A 16,790-nucleotide genomic window follows, 5' to 3' on the forward strand; every position below is an offset into this window, starting at 1 on the left:
CAGGAGGGCAATCCCATCAAACCCCAGTGGGGCTTCCTTTGAGTAGACCTCAGTAGGACTGAGAAGTCTAATCTAAAGCAGCCATAGTAGAAATTGAAGGTAGAAATTGAAGGAGGGAAAGTCTTTATTCCAGATTAGTTAATCCAGAGTACTTTTGTCTCTGGCTCTGACCATAGCAGGCATGCAGCTTCATAGAGATTATCCCTGAGAGTGTGGCCCTGGACAGAAAAAGACTCAAACCCTATAAAAAGGACAGGAAGGGGCATCACAGAGGAAACTAAACATGGCCAATACCCAGGCTGCTTCTATCAATACTAAATAAGAAAGTGCTTCTCCCACTGTTAAATCATGGTCCATTTTAAAACAAACACCACAATGGTCCTAACATGTACATACTTCTCACTATTGGCCAAGTGACGATAATCTCCAACCAGCATTGGTTTCTTCTGAATATTATACTGGGTGAAGAGTCCCGACTGCCCAGTCACCACCTGTTGGATGGGAGCGGGGATGACCATGCTGTCAATATCGTCATAGGTCCTGCGTGGCTGCCACTCCTTGGGAGGAATCACCTGGAAAGCAGGTGGGAAAGCACATGTCAAGATCTCACCACTAAAAGGCACAAGGATTACAGTAACATAATTATTTTTGTCATTGAAACAGCAGCCAGGATTATCTTGGCTTCATTACTTGTTTAGTTCGGAGGAAGCTCCTTTACTATTATTATAATACTATACTTATATCATCATCAGTTGTAGAGCTAGTACACTTGGCATCCTGGTCAAGTGACTGGTCAAATATCAACTGAGAGTCAATTGATCACATATTGGTCAAATATTCAATGAAGCTAAGAATGCCACTGTATACACAGTCAGCTATTTATTTCATTATGGTGCCACTGCTAGAAAGGGAAGGAGCAAAGGTTATTTGCATCCATTCCTACATCAGTCAGCTGCAAACCTAGCAGATGAGCAAAGTTTCTGCTGCCTGTGAGTTATAACTGAAGTAGGAACAGAAGCAGTCGTCAACAGCAAAGGTCACTGCCTGCAATTCCTTGTGACTCCAACTCATTTGCTACAGGAACCGGGTGGTGCCCGTTCTATAACTGTAGGCTGATCATGGTCTTCTAAGATAAAAGCCAAGACAAGTAGTTGCTCTGCAATAAATGGTTCACATTTAAGACAAATCGAACCTAAAATTGGTTATAATAGCGAGAGAGGGAGTGCTACTGCAAAACAATGAAATTAATGAATTCGATTTTTCTTAATTTCACTTAATTCATTTTTACTTTGTTGTTCTTACGTATCAAATTTGTTGATAAGGCTTTCAAAACATCTGACCACTCTTTGACAGTATATTTGGTCAGTTGACCAAATTTTTTTGGCAAATGCCCAACCGTAGATGTAGGGTCCTTCTGAGCAGAAACTGCTAGCATGAATATCCCTATCAAAGACAGTATTCTCAACACTCCCTCACTCAAAGCAAGAGAACATGGAAGACTCACATTTTGGCTGGAGATAAAGGAGGCATCAAAGTACCTCAAGGGGCATTCTTGGAATTAAAAAAGTGACTCCTCATTGGCAGCTTATTAAGCCTGAGCATCTTATGCAACAGCAATTAAACTGCCTTGCTTATATTGGCTTCTCCACCCAATCTCAGTTCACATATCCCTTCCTTCCTTGTTCTTTGTCACACCAACTCCAACCAATATTGAGAGGATTGTTTTTTTGTCTTATGTTGGCACCTTGAAAAGGGCAAGAAGCTTTCTGATTGTACAACACAGCCTCTTTGTACGATACTGATAAGCTGCTGCTACATACAGCGCAACTCAACTAAGAAAACAAACCATCTGTTTCACCGTGATCAAGGAGCCCATGCTGAGTCTAGTGGAGGCCAGCTAACTGGAATATATCCAGAGAAGTCCTGGGAAACTGAACAATGCAGAAAACTCCAACAGCAAAGCAAAATTAAACGGCACCTGGACAAGCTGAATTAGGAAATTACTGCCTACAAACCTCTGGATTAAAAAGGCTGAAGTTTACTACCTCTCTCGCCCTGACCTAGCCACTGTGATCCACGCGACAGTCACCTCCAGACTGGATTATTGTAACTCGCTCTACGTGGGGCTGCCCTTAAGACTGACCCAGAAACTCCAGCGGGTGCAGAATGCTGCAGCGAGACTCCTTACGGGGTCTTCGCTGCGAGATCACATTCATCCGGTGCTATATCAACTGCACTGGCTCCCGGTGGAGTACAGGATCAGGTTTAAGGTGCTGGTTTTAACCTTTAAAGCCCTATACGGCCTAGGACCCTCGTACCTACGGGACCGCCTCTCCTGGTATGTCCCACAGAGAAACTTACGGTCTTCAAATAAAAACATCCTGAAGGTCCCAGGCCACAGAGAAGTTAGGCTGGCCTCAACTAGAGCCAGGGCTTTTTCGGCTGTGGCTCCGACCTGGTGGAACACTCTGTCACAAGAGACTAGGGCCCTGCGGGACTTGACATCTTTCCGCAGGGCCTGCAAGACAGAGCTGTTCCGCCAGGCCTTTGGCCAGGGCACAGCCTGACTCCCTCCCTCGGCAATCTTCACAGAGCTCTGGCCCAATGGTGGCCAGTGGCTTGAATTTAATTAATTTTATAATGAATGATTTTAGAGTGTTGTTTGTGTTGTACTTTTGTATTGTTTTATTGTTGTTAGCTGCCCTGAGCCCGGCTTCGGCTGGGGAGGCCGGGATATAAATAAAATTTATTATTATTATTATTATTCCTTCCTTTCTTAGGCAGGCAAGGGCCTACAGCCCAAGTGGGGTTCCTCAGCTGGAATACTCAGAACAAGCATGCTATGTGCTTCATGTTTTGCTTTTAGATAAAAAAAGTGTCCCAGGTTCCAAAGATTTGGAGGGAGAAATGGAATTCACTGTGGGCACCCTTGCTATTCCTAATTCACACCTAAAATAATAACACTCCCCCTACCCCAATTCTCCAGAAGACAGCCCTTTTGCTATCTGCCTAAAAAGGTAGTTAAGACACAATAATTAAGCACCCAGCAAAGCAAAAAGCCTCAGACAATAGAAGAGGAAAACCTCATTGTACCTGCCATCTACAACTGGCTGATAGCTGGTTAGAATAATCTACCTCTAAGGAAGCAAACCTAGTGAACTTCATTAGTACACTTGACTGGACAAGGACACATGACCTGGAAAGCTTTCAAAAATACTCCTTTCCCTTGTGAATCTGTAATAAAATTAGTAATTGACCTGCTTGAATGAGGACCTTGTGTTTCCTGACTCAACTCACTCCTTGTTGAGCTGTTTTGTTCTGCTGAATGTCCCCTGCGTGTGTTTTTGTGCCAGGTTGTGGCAAATAAGGCTCAACTATGCGGAGACAACTTTCCTGATGCTCCAACACACTTAAATGCCCATGTTGAAAATATTAAAGAGAAAGCAATTATATAAATAGAAACTAAGCCTTTTCCAGCTAGATTTTCCACGTCCCCATTCCCACACCTTCCTCAGGGCCGCCACTTGTTAACGTTAGTCAGGGGCGAAACTAGGCTTTATTTCACCTGGGTCAAAGACCTTGTTTAGCACCCCTCTGTGCACATTTGTGTACACACACAGAGGCTGGGAGCCTAAATGGCGCCCCTCTGGAGGCTTCACCCAGGGCAAAAAAGAAAAGGGAAAAAACCTGGATAGCCCTCCCATGGCTACAGCTCTGTGTTAGTATTACTAACTGAATTTTTAAAAGGTATAATTGAATGTTACCCACAAGCCACTTTGAAGGACTTGTAACCTAAAAGGTAGAATACAAATTATTATGATTAATAAAATAAACATTGTGCACTTTAAGTGTGATGAATAGATTTTTTTTTTAAGGGGACAGCCTGGAAATTGTGAAGCAGCCCCCGCTGCCGTTCCAACCATCCACCTCATAATAATAATAATAATAATAATAATAATAATAATAATAATAATAATTTATGATTTATACCCTGCCCATCTGGCTGGGCTTCCCCAGCCACTCTGGGCGGCTTCCAAAAAAGTATTAAAATACTGTAATACATCAAACATTAAAAGCTTCCCTCACACAGGCCATGGTGGGTACAGGGGGCTGGAAGCATTGGTACTTTATTTAAAGATGTTGGGGGGGTGCCAACAGAGTACGTTCAACAGAGGGCATTCCCTTTGTGCTCATTTGCCCAACTTCAAAAGCTACCCCCAAAAGCCAGTATCAAACTTTAAGCTGGCACTGGCATTTGTGGACAGCACAGTAAAAAACACTTTTCTTGTGCTAGCTAGCATTATTACATATCAAAAACATGATTTCAAGGTGCAGGATATATGTATCCTGACGATTTTGACAACTGATCTGCCCCAAACCATTATCTAAATATAGGTGTGATCTGTAGTGCATCATGGTGTGAGAGAAACCCCATGTAAAAAATCATACAGATCTGTGTCCCAGGTCTGTTTGTGTATCATGTTGGTGCTACACTGATGAAGAGATTCAAATAGGGTCCCTGCGAACACTGTGGTTAAGTGGGAGTTTGAACTTCCCAGGTCAGCTGTGAATTTGGAGGAAGATAGGGGTGTGTTTTGCTTCCAGGTGGCTCTTGGCTTTTTCTATTGTGGTTTCCTGCTCTTTACACACCAAAATTCTACTTGGTGAGTGTCGTTTACACATCTTTCTCTTGGGGAGGTTGGACAGGAGGTCCTGAGTCAAGAGCCAAGTGGGATTTTGCTATTTGTTCCAGGAGGTTCCTGAAACATCTTCCGCTATTTAAACCCACATTTCAAACGAAGTAGTGGAAATGTAAAAAGAAATAATTTCTAAAAAATCTGTAACATTTGCACTATTTTGTGGTTCTGTTTCCCCCACCCTCGTTTAGATGTGGCAGCCATTTTGTGAATTCTCATGTCTCAATGGCAACCATTTTGTGACTGGCACGCACAACCCTCTCAGAATTTAACAACTGAAGGACCGAAAGGTTGACAATCCCTGATCTTTACTTTAATCCCAATTAAAATCAAGCTCCTACCAATTAAACTCTTTACTGTCACAGACCATAGGAAGATCAGCTGGGACCACTTCCTGGACCACTGAGATCAAACTGTTACGAAAAAGGAGCAATGCAGCTGGGTGCTCCAGATGGCTGGAAAGCCAAACAGGAAGCTGATGTATTGGGACTGTACCGTGGGAACAAGGGACAGTCTATTCTGTGCACTGAGCACCGGATGTTAGCTCAGAGTGTCACATGACCCTGTACTGGAAGTACATGGGTGGAGTTATTTCTCTCTCTGCAGTTGGTGATGAGAGAGTGCAGTCACGTTTTTTCTGTACTGCTGGAACGACAGAAATAAAAGCATGTAAATACATTTCTGTCTGTCTCTCTCCCCTCCCTGGGAATGGGAGGGGTGAAGTGGTGTGTTCTTCTTCACGTTGAGAAGGATCGCCGGTAAAGACCTCGCCTTGATCTTGCTGGGAGTCGCAGACAGGGAGGTCAACAAGGATTCAAGCCGGGCACCTGGAGGGTGGCCAATTCCTCTGAACTTCGCTGGCTTGAAATCAACACAAACTCACCTTAGCAAGTCCAGCTCTGTGAGCTCCCTGGGATTCGATATAAGCAATATATTTTCCAAAGTCCTGGAATTCTTCTAGTGTTGGACGGAACGTCATGATTTTACAGCTGGGATTCTGTGGACTTGGGTTTTCAGACCCCATCATGCTGGTGAGTTTTTAGCCCCTATACAGCAAAGAAAGTGAGAGAGGACAAAAATAAAAGTTAAATGAAGACCACCACGCCCCCTTTGATTCATTTCTTTTTGTGTTCTTTTTTAGTTTTATGCATCCAATGGGAAATGTTTATTTATTTTCAGCAGTCCAAGAAGTCAACATGGAACAAGGACAATCTTATTAGAGATATACTTTAAAATGTCATTGCAGAATACCTACTGTCAGTTGTAGGAACATTATATATGTAGTGCTGGAAGCTGATCCGAGTGGCTGGGGCAACCCAGTCAGAGGGGGTAGGGTACAAAATATAAATTAGTATCATTACTATTATAATTAAGAAATCATATTTGCACAACTTACGCAGCTATCAGAGGTGGCAACGTGGCAGATCTACTGACACATAACATGCCCTGGTTAGGGGGTGGTAAAGCAGCTTATTGAGATTTTTCACTAAGCAATCTAAGGTTTTGAATCCAAAGTGATATAGCTTTCTGCTTGCTGTCACTGAGGAGGGGAAAGAACTGCCTGCAGTGGCTTTCCAGACATCTGGGCCAAGTGGGAGACTGCTGCAGAGGAGCTTTCCCCAACCACCAGAATCAGGGAGGAGAAGCGAACTCTTAATTTGACAACTTATTTTATTCTAGCTTCTAGTTACAGTGGTGCCTCGCAAGACGAAATTAATTCGTTCCGCCAGTTTTTTCTTCTTGCGAGTTTTTTGTCTTGCGAAGCACGGTTTCCCATAGGAATGCATTGAAAATCAATTAATGCGTTCCTATGGAGACCGCTTGCCAGGCTGGCGGTGCGGAGAAGGGCTTTTCTCCCCACCGCAAGCCTTCAGGACAGGTACGGGAACAGAGGGGAAGGCGCGCAGCGCTTCTCCTCTGTTCCCGGGGCTTGCGGTGGGAGGAGCGTTTTCCTCCCCACCGCCAACATTCAGAACAGCATTCTGAATGTAGGCGGTGGGAAGGAAAACCCTCCTCCCACCGCGCGGGGAGAAGGTCTCTCCGCCCCACCGCCAGCCTTCGGAGGAGCCTTCCGAAGCCTGGCGGCGGGAGGAGGTCTCTCCGCCCCACCGCCAGCCTTCGGAGGAGGTCCGAGGACAGTGGGGAAGACGCGCTGCGCTTCCCCGCTGTCCCGGAGATTTCCCTATGGGCTTTCGTCTTGCGAAGGAAGCCCATAGGGAAATTCGTTTTGCGAAGCGCCTCCAAAACAGAAAACCCTTTCGTCTAGCGGGTTTTTCGTCTTGCGAGGCGTTCGTCTTGCGGGGCACCACTGTATAGTATAAAATTAAATAAGAGATGAAGTTGTTATTGTTCAGCAATACTCAAGAGCAAACCTACTGAAATTTATGAATTTAGGCTACTCAAGTCCATTTATTCCAGTGGCTCTATTCTGAGTATGGCTAACATGGGATATTGTCAGGGAGAGGCAAACGGCGAGAGAGCTAAGGGGAGATACCAGTACTTATAGAGAGCCAAAAGAGATAATTAGCAGTCTGTCTTCTGACAGCGAAGGGGAGGCAGAGAGCAGAGAGGCTGAACCCGGAACTAGCTATGCTTTGAACAGAGGAAATCAGAGGCGGGGTCTCAGCCGACTTGCATTTTGGGAGGAAAAGGAAAAAGAAACTAGACGCAGCATCTGTGCCGCCCGGGTCGGACACGCTTTGAAGCTCTGAAAATGTCCTTTTGAACTGTGTTAATAAATCAAAGAGATTTTAACTGGCAGCAAGCCTGGAGTTTATCTATGCTGGCTTTGGCAGTGCACACCTCTTACAGATATCACCCATTGCAATTACAGTACAGTGGTGCCCCGCAAGACGAACGCCTCGCAAGACGGAAAACCCGCTAGACAAAAGGGTTTTCCGTTTTGGAGGCGCTTCGCAAAACGAATTTCCCTATGGGGTTGCTTCGCAAGACGAAAAAATCTTGCGTCCCCCCGCGGGTTTTTTTCGCTTTTTTCGCCCTTTTCCTAAGCCGCTAAGCCGCTTATCAGCTGTTCCGCTGATAAGCCGCTTAACAGCTGATCGCGAAAAGCCGCTTGACAGCTGTAGCGCTAATCCGCTAAGCTGTCAATGGGCTTGCTTCGCAAGACGAAAAAACCGCTAGACGAAGAGAATCGCGGAACGGATTCTTTTCGTCTAGCGAGGCACCACTGTAACTCTAACCATTATTGTGACTATTTTGGTTTTTTTTTAAATCCCGCAACCTCAGAAAAATGATTCCCAGGGTGGCTAAAAAGTAATTTTAAACATTCACTAGTTATATTTATACAAACCATACTTCCTCTTATTCTCTACAAGGGAATGCAAAGCACAGGGAAGTTTTGGTGTGCCATCACTTCTTTCTGCATTAGAACACTTTACAGTACATTTTAAACTTCTCAGGTTAGGTCGCCTGCAAAACGTATTCCTACCCCTGACAAAAGACCCATTGCACCCAGAGCTGCCTTACCAGATTACTGCCATTTTTCATACTTTAAACCCAAAGCGAACAATCTTAGATTTAACCATACTGCTGGTCTCACTATTAGTGCCCTTTCAAGCTACAAGGGACTCGGCTACATTAGTAAAGAAAAAACATTTTATATGTGTTATAACACTGTGACACCAGATGGCGCTGTGGAGTTCTGTCTTTCGCCAACGTGATTTCCCCCTTTGAAGTTTACAACGTTTTCTGAAACACTTTTTTGCTGTGTCTAGGTTCAGTCAAGGACAAAGGAAACAGGAACAGTACAATTTGCAGTTATCCAAGGAAAAGCGCTGCCTTTTGTCCAAGATATACTGTGGCTCAAGGGAGGAGAGTCTGAGGAACTCTGACCAATAGATATACTTTTGAACAGCTCTGTCCCAGTTATTCACATACCATCTAACATTTCTCCAACAAAAATAGGGATATCCCATTCTATAATGGTAATTTTACTATTTATACTCCACATATCTTACTAGTTTGCCCCAGCCACTCTTGGCAGCTTCCAACATGTATAAAAATATTTTTAAAAAACATTAAACAATGAAAAAAAACCCTTCCCTATACAGGCTTGCCTTCCGACTGCTCAGGAGTTGAATAACTCCATACCTTCCAACATTTCTCCAATGAAAATAGGGGCATCCTAAGTAAAAACGGGACATTCCGGGATCAAATCAGAAACTGGGATGGCTTCTCTAAATCAGGGATGTCCCTGGAAAAGAGGGACAATTGGAGGGTCTGTATTCATAGCATGGTCCAGGGCCTGCTCACCCATGAAGCAAGGTAAGACGACTGCTCCTCAACAAGAGCCTCTCGGTGAATAGGAGTTGCTGCTGGTGTCTTACTGCTAGGAAGGAAAGGGTGGGGCCTGCCTTCTGGGGTCATCTCAGTATTACAATAATTCAGCTTCTTCTTTGGAACAGGCTGCCTTTGAAAATATGCATTAACAGCTACTACAATGCACTGCTAAGAAAGAGGGAACATTGGTAGTTTTCTTTAACTTGTGGACTATACTAATTACAGAGCATCACAGAGTCTGATTGGTATCAATTTTGCTCTGTACACCAGAGGTAGCAGAATAGCACTCAGAATTTTAAAAACCGTCAACCAACCTGAAAAAAACTATTTCATATGCTTTAGATTTCCAAGTCAGTGCCTCATCTACTTTGCCATGTTAGCCAAGATTTTTGTTAAGAGTAACTTTATATGAGGAAACAACTTATAGAAGTAGCTGCCATAATTAATTTCAGCAAAATCATTCTTTTGGCAAACGTAAAAGCTACAGGATTATATTTTAAAACGATAATATGCTATTCACTTGAAGTATCAGCAGAGGGCAGCAGAGGGTTATGGGATGATGGCATTCCCCACAACCTAGTCTAGCCCCAAGCAATGCCTCAATCTGTTTGCATAAAAACAAAAGTCAGCAGGATGCAAAACTATTTAAGTACAGTGGTACCTCTGGTTGCGAACAGGATCTGTTCCGGAGCCCCGTTCACAACCTGAGCAGAACGCAACCTGCGTCCGCACGTGCGCGGGTCGCAATTCGCCGCTTCTGTGTACGTGCGTGACATCATTTTGAGCGTCTGCGCATGCACGAGCAGCAAGACCCGGAAGTAACCCGTTCTGTTACTTCCGGGTCGATGCAAAAGGCACTCATTATAAAAGTCCTTTATTTGTATATTACATTTATTTGGCACCTATTAAAGCACTATGGCTTGAAAATATGCAGGCAATTCCTGGCAAAATCTGAGCAGCAGGAGATGTAGCAGGAATTCCAAAAGGTCAGAGGACTCAACTTCAGAGACCTGCATGCATCTTTGCTCCTCTTCATGTCTAGCCAAAGAAGAATTATGAAAAATAATAATGTATGTGCAGAAAATACCACTGGCTGCTGGATTAGGTGCATCTTGCTAATAATAATAATTTTATTATTTAAACCCCACCCATCTGGCTGGGTTTCCCCGGCCACTCTAGGCAGCTCATAGCATATATCAGAACATACCAAAACGTCAAGTATTAAACACTTCCTGATACAGGGAAGCACTGATATGATCCAGCAAGACCATACTTAAGCAAGAGTGCAAACATGGGGTCACTTAAGAGTGCCTGAGGATGCACTCTTGCTCCCTAGACTGAACACATATATTATTGGATCGTTAGTGGGTTTCAAGTTGTTGTTTTTTTAAAGACTATGAAAGACTGACCTTAGACCACTCCTGATCTAGAGTGTCTTTGACCATAATCTGACCTAGGCATCTATTCCACCAGAAGAAAGCCCAGGTTCTTATCAAATCTGCATCGAAGAGCTGTTTAGCCTGCCTTGTAAAATTCGAGATTTCTGCATTCTAACAAGCAAACAAAAAAGCTTCTCAAGTACTGTATCTAATTTCATATCTAAGTCAAATTTCATGGCAATGAAACAAAATAAGGAAAAATCTGGGTCACCAAATGAGTCTCAGTTGCCACTGCTGCCCAGATTAGAAAAATGTGGGTGGGAAACATCTTATACCAATCAGGATCCACAACAATCAAAGAGGGAAAGACATGTACTTCTCAGACTGAAGACTCCCCAGATGATGCTAGCTGAAAGGTACATCCAGCTAATTAACACAAATAAGCTTATTGCAACAGCTAACTATAGAACCCACCGTGGAAGGAGAGGAGGAAACTCAGCACTCACAATCTCTAATTATCTAAAAGCACAGCAAACCAACACTGCTTCTGGCAAATGAAGGAGACCACATGTCACTGCATGAACAGAAAGGGGATGAAGCAACTTTCCTACGAGGAAAGGTTACAGAACCTGAGATTGTTAGTTTAGAGAAAAGAGAAGAGGTGACATCATAGAAATTTATAAAATTGGAATGTATTGGAAAGTGGATAGAGAAAGGTTTTGCTCCTTCCCTCATAACACTAGAACTCGGGGAAAGCCAATGAAGTTTAATGTCATGTCAGATAGCACAAAGCGTAGAGCTAAATTATGGGACTCTCCCCCAGGAGGAAATGAGCATCGTTTTAAAAGATGACTGGACAGATTCATGGAGGATAAGGCTATCAACAGCTAATCGCTACAATGGCTATGTTCTACCTCCACTGTCAGAGGCAGTATATCTCTGAACACCAGCGGCTTGTTGGCCACTGTGAGAACAGGATGCTAGACTAGAGAGACTCCTAGCTTGATCCAGCAGGTCCTTTAACTAAGGTTATCACAGATGCCACCCCCATACCATGCCATGCAACATTTGTTGTGATGTTCATGAAATGAAGTCCTAAAAAGAATTATTTCAAAGTAACAGCAAGCTATCCCTCTGCTTTGGAACACTTAAAAAATAAAAAATAAAAATAAAAGCCCGACTAGCTTTTCAGATACCTTTTAATTGAATAACTTTCTAAAAGAAATTCCTGAAGTAACAGATATCATAGTTTGAAGTCTTATTTGGTTACATTTTAGGATTACAAAATTTTTGCAGATATTTTGGCAAAAAGACTGAAGAGGGTTTTGGTGGGTGAGATTCATAAAGACCAGGCCGGCTTTCTCCCGGGAAGACACTTATCTGAGAATGTGAGAAATATAATAGACATTATGGAGTTACTTGAGAACAATATTAACACTAAGGCAGTATTAATATTTGTGGACGCGGAGAAAGCCTTTGATAATATTTCTTGGAGTTTTATGAAAAAGAATCTCAAAGGAATGGGGGTAGGCCAAGGTTTTGAGAATGGTATAGGTGCAATTTATTCTGAACAAAAAGCGAAACTAATTGTAAATAACGTGGTTACTGAAGAAATTGCTATTGAAAAAGGGACACGACAGGGGTGCCCAATATCCCCATTACTCTTTATAACTGTTCTGGAGGTTTTACTAAATATGATTAGAGGGGACCAGCTGGTAAAAGGGATTCAGGTCGGAGCTAAACAATACAAGTTGAAAGCGTTTGCAGATGACTTGGTTTTAACCTTGCAAGAGCCAGACACTAGTACGAAAAAAGTTTTGGAGATAATACAAGTTTTTGGTCGAGTGGCAGGTTTTAAGTTAAATAAACAAAAAACAAAGGTACTGGGAAAGAACTTAACAGTGGAGGAAAGAGAGAAGTTTCAGAGTGAAACTGGATTAATGGTAGCAAATAAGGTGAAATATCTAGGGGTTAATTTAACAACTAAGAATGTGAACTTATTTAAAGATAACTATGAGAAATGCTGGACAGAAATTAAGAAAGATTTAGAGATATGGTCAAATCTGAGACTTTCCTTGTTAGGCCGAATTGCTGTTATTAAGATGAATGTTTTGCCAAGAATGCTGTTTTTGTTCCAAACATTGCGGATTGTGGACAAAATGGACTGTTTCAAGAAGTGGCAGAAAGATATATCGAAATTTGTCTGGCAGGGCAAAAAGCCCAGAATAAAATTTAAGATATTAACTGATGCAAAAGAAAGAGGGGGGTTTGCCCTGCCGGACTTAAAACTTTACTATGAAGCAGCAGCTTTTTGCTGGTTGAAAGACTGGCTACTTCTAGAGAACACAGACATTTTGGACTTAGAAGGGTTCAATAATAGATTTGGTTGGCATGCATATATATGGTATGACAAGGTAAAAAGTCATAAAAGCTTCAAAAACCATATTGTCAGGAAAGCATTATATAATGTTTGGATTCGCTATAAAGATTTGTTGGAAAATAAAACCCCTAGGTGGTTGTCACCAATGGAGGCTAAGGAAGTTAAAAAACTTAATATGGAATCTAAATGGCCAAAATATTGGGAAATTGTAGAACAAGAAGGTGGAAATGTGAAATTACAGAGTTATGAGAAATTGAAGTTTAAAGTAAGAGATTGGCTTCATTATTACCAGATAAATGAAGTTTTCAAACAGGACAGGAAAATCGGCTTCCAAGTGGAGAAGTCAAAGTTAGAAACAGAATTGTTAGAACCCAATACTAAGAATCTTTCTAGAATGTACAATTTGCTGCTGAAATGGAATACACAGGATGAAACGGTTAAATCAGCTATGATTAAATGGGCACAGGACATTGGTCATGACATTATGTTTGCTGACTGGGAACAGTTATGGACCACCGGTATAAAATTTACGGCATGTAATGCCTTAAGAGAGAATATTATGAAAATGATTTATAGGTGGTACATGACCCCAGTCAAGCTAGCAAAAATTTATCATCTGCCCAATAACAAATGCTGGAAATGTAATGAAACTGAAGGTACTTTCTATCACCTTTGGTGGACGTGCCCAAGGATTAAAGTCTTCTGGGAAATGATATATAATGAAATCAAGAAGGTGCTTAAGTGTACCTTTCATAAAAAACCAGAGGCTTTTCTCCTGGGCATGGTGGGCCAATTGGTGTCAAAGAAAGATAGGATGTTTTTTATGTATGCTACAACAGCAGCAAGAGTGTTACTAGCAAAGTATTGGAAGACACAAGAACTACCCACATTGGAAGAGTGGCAGACGAAGGTGATTGACTATATGGGACTGGCAGAGATGACGAGCAGAATCCGTGACCAAGGGAAAGAGACGGCGGAGGAAGACTGGAAGAAATTTAAACTTTATCTTAAAAATTTTTGTAAGATTATGGAGTGCTAAAATGCCATGGTTTAAGCATAGCAGATTTGCAGCGATAAATGATTGGACAAAAGGAAAGAAAAGGGTCAAAGAAAGGAGTTAATAAATAGTTTAGACCAGGGGTTGCTGGAAAATTTAAAACAGGGATGCAGAAAAGGGAGGCATGGGGAAGTCGCTGAAATTAGGTTTATGAAAAAAATCTATGAAATTATACATGTTTATATGTTTGTTTGTTAGTGTTTGTCTTTTGTATTGTTTTATATTATAGGTTGAAAAACTAATAAAATTTTTTATAAAAAAAAATATTTGGTTACATTTTACTCCAAAAAGACCCATTTATCCTAAATAGAACTCAATTAAGGCAGATGGTTTCCCCAATGTGGACACCATTAACACCTCCTCCAGCAATGGTATTGGGCTGTTTTATTTAGCAAGTGACAATGTCAGCTCCAGCTCCCCTAGAATGCAGAGTCCTGGCAACAGCAAATCTTGCAGCTGCAGCAGCCAAGGTTAACAGCAAAGAGGGCAACGAAGAGGAGGTGTCAAGAGACCACATCTGTCCTGATCCACGCTAGCAACCAGACTGGAGCTGGTGGTAGTATCTCTTTTCCATCTAGACCAGTGACCATGAATGACAGATGTTCTATGGTTAGCCAGAATGCTTGTTGATAGTGTAATTTCCTATTTAATTTCTGCCCACCATGCAGCTGTTAAAGGCACACAAAAACCTACTCCCCCCCAAAAAAAATCCAGCAAGCTTGCCCACTCTTGCTCTATATGTGGGACATTTAGATTCATCACTTCACAGCACCTGCCTTCAGGGTATCCTATTTTTTTCCTGTTGAGGGCTCCAAACACCAGAATAAAATTAACAGAAACAGACAATAACAAACAACTAATTACATTCTTTCTCAGAAATAAAAATGTTATGTGATGCTTATGATGGGATCAATCTATTCTGCGCAGCAGCAACTCTTTGGAAATACAGTGGTACCTCGGGTTAAGTACTTAATTCGTTCCGGAGGTCCGTTCTTAACCTGAATCTGTTCCTAACCTGAAGCACCACTTTAGCTAATGGGGCCTCCCGCTGCCGCCGCACAATTTCTGTTCTCATCCTGAAGCAAAGTTCTTAACCCGAGGTACTATTTCTGGAGTCTGTAACCTGAAGCGTATGTAACCCAAGGTACCACTGTATAGGTTTCACGACTATACAAAATTTGATTAATCTTTCATCATAAGGATGCAATTATGCTGATGCAATTCCACTGATGTCATGAGACTTACATACTCTATCCGGGATATAAGAAGGCATTGCCCAAATGTTTTGCAGACTTCCATATGCATACAATGTCAGGTGAAATGCAGTATTTTGGCCCTATCAGGCACTAACCTGCACTAATTTATGGACAAAGCTGTGGCTAGAGAATTAGATATTGAAAAAGATATACTTTAACTACAGAAAAGTTTGATCCAATTTGAAAACTCTATAGAAAAAAACTGGGAGCTTTGCAAGAAACATGTCTATTACTCAAATTCAACTCTTCCAGTGTTAAAAAGATGCTTTTTTTAAAAAAAAAAGTACAATATTTTCCCACACCCTAACTTTTAGCAAACAAGGAGCATGTGGACTTACATGGCCCAAAGCTTTTTTCAGACTAGCAACTACAGCACGTCTGTATGAAGCCAAAACAGTTTATGTCAAAACAAAAATAAATATGCAAAAATCTTTCCACAAGACACAACTGCAGAAAAATCAAGAGGAAATAAATTTTCAGATCTCAAGCTTTGCCTTGAAACTAAATGTCTGGAACACATGTTTGATTTGCCAGCATCTTTACAGGGGTATGTGGACAAATGTAATTCCTAATCCTATGAACCAGACAAGTAAAACCTACAAAGGATTCAAAACCATTCAACACTCCATGTTTTTGCACTTCGCAGCACAAATTTTGAATTGATACACACTAAAAAATGTTCATGGTAGCTGAGCTTTTTCCATCCCAATAATTATTGATTTGATACTCCTATAGATCACTTTATAATCTGAAAGCAAAAATGACAAAATTGTTTCCCCCCTCTCCACAAAAAAATACAACAGGGTATTACTACAAAGTACCAAGTTAGGCAGGTTCTGCTAATTGCCATTTAAAGTCAGCATCTGTTCGTTAGCATCAAATGTCCCCATTTAAGCTTGGAATAAGGACACACTGTACAGAAGTGATTATAGTATACAACAGAAGGCACAAAATATAAACAAAGAAAGATTAAACTTGGATATCCTATGTTACAAGTTCAATTTGATTCCATAATTTAACTCTGCAAGTCTTCCTTTAGTATCTGTCAAGGAATATGATCCAGTCACAGTAATTCAGCAAAGAGTTCCTTTGCACCTAAGACTGCTACATCCAACTCATAATGCCTTGTCTTCACAAGAAGAAGAGGAGTTTGGATTTGATATCCCGCCTTTCACTCCCTTTAAGGAGTCTCAAAGCGGCTAACATTCTCCTTTCCCTTCCTCCCCCATAACAAACACTCTGTGTGGTGAGTGGGGCTGAGAGACTTCAAAGAAGTGTGACTAGCCCAAGGTCACCCAGCAGCTGCATGTGGAGGAGCGGAGACACGAACCCAGTTCCCCAGGTTACAAGACTACCGCTCTTAACCACTACACCACACTGACTCTCACTTGCATTGCACGAGTGGAATGATTACATTTATCACAGCTCTCTCTTTTCATTAATCAAATCAACCCACAATGTATCTTGTCATGAAGTAAAAAAAAAAGATGATGATCCAGAGCTACAGTAAGTATGGTGCAAATTTAAGCTAAACAATTGCTTTGGTCAATGCTGGCTGAGCAAGAAACAAAGGTAGTGCATTCTGAATTACAAAGTAAATTGAGGTGGTTTGAGGAAGCCTCTAAGTCAGATCGCACCTCAGTGATGGATCGTGGAAGGCATCTCGAGTCTAATTGGAGACTCCCAAACTTTCTAAGTCACTCTGTAGTCTTGTCTGTCCAA

The 16,790-nt window shown here is 41.8% G+C and overlaps 1 protein-coding gene across 3 annotated transcripts in view; it reads right to left on the reverse strand.

Moving 5' to 3' along the window:
• KDM4B (lysine demethylase 4B) overlaps positions 1-16,790 on the reverse strand; it is a 198,683-nt gene that overhangs the window by 164,894 nt on the left and 16,999 nt on the right. For all 3 annotated transcript variants that reach the window (XR_008328372.1, XM_053372905.1, XM_053372906.1), the window contains exons 2-3: positions 5,581-5,743; positions 397-572 (exon numbers count right to left, since the gene is read on the reverse strand). Coding sequence is in view for 2 of the 3 variants with exons in the window: in XM_053372905.1 (XP_053228880.1) it covers positions 397-572; positions 5,581-5,724 (320 nt within the window). In the remaining variant the exon portion in view is untranslated. The remainder of the gene's footprint in view (positions 1-396; positions 573-5,580; positions 5,744-16,790) is intronic.

Source organism: Podarcis raffonei, chromosome 18 (genome assembly GCF_027172205.1).
Source record: "Podarcis raffonei isolate rPodRaf1 chromosome 18, rPodRaf1.pri, whole genome shotgun sequence".
NCBI classification, from domain to species: domain Eukaryota; kingdom Metazoa; phylum Chordata; class Lepidosauria; order Squamata; family Lacertidae; genus Podarcis; species Podarcis raffonei.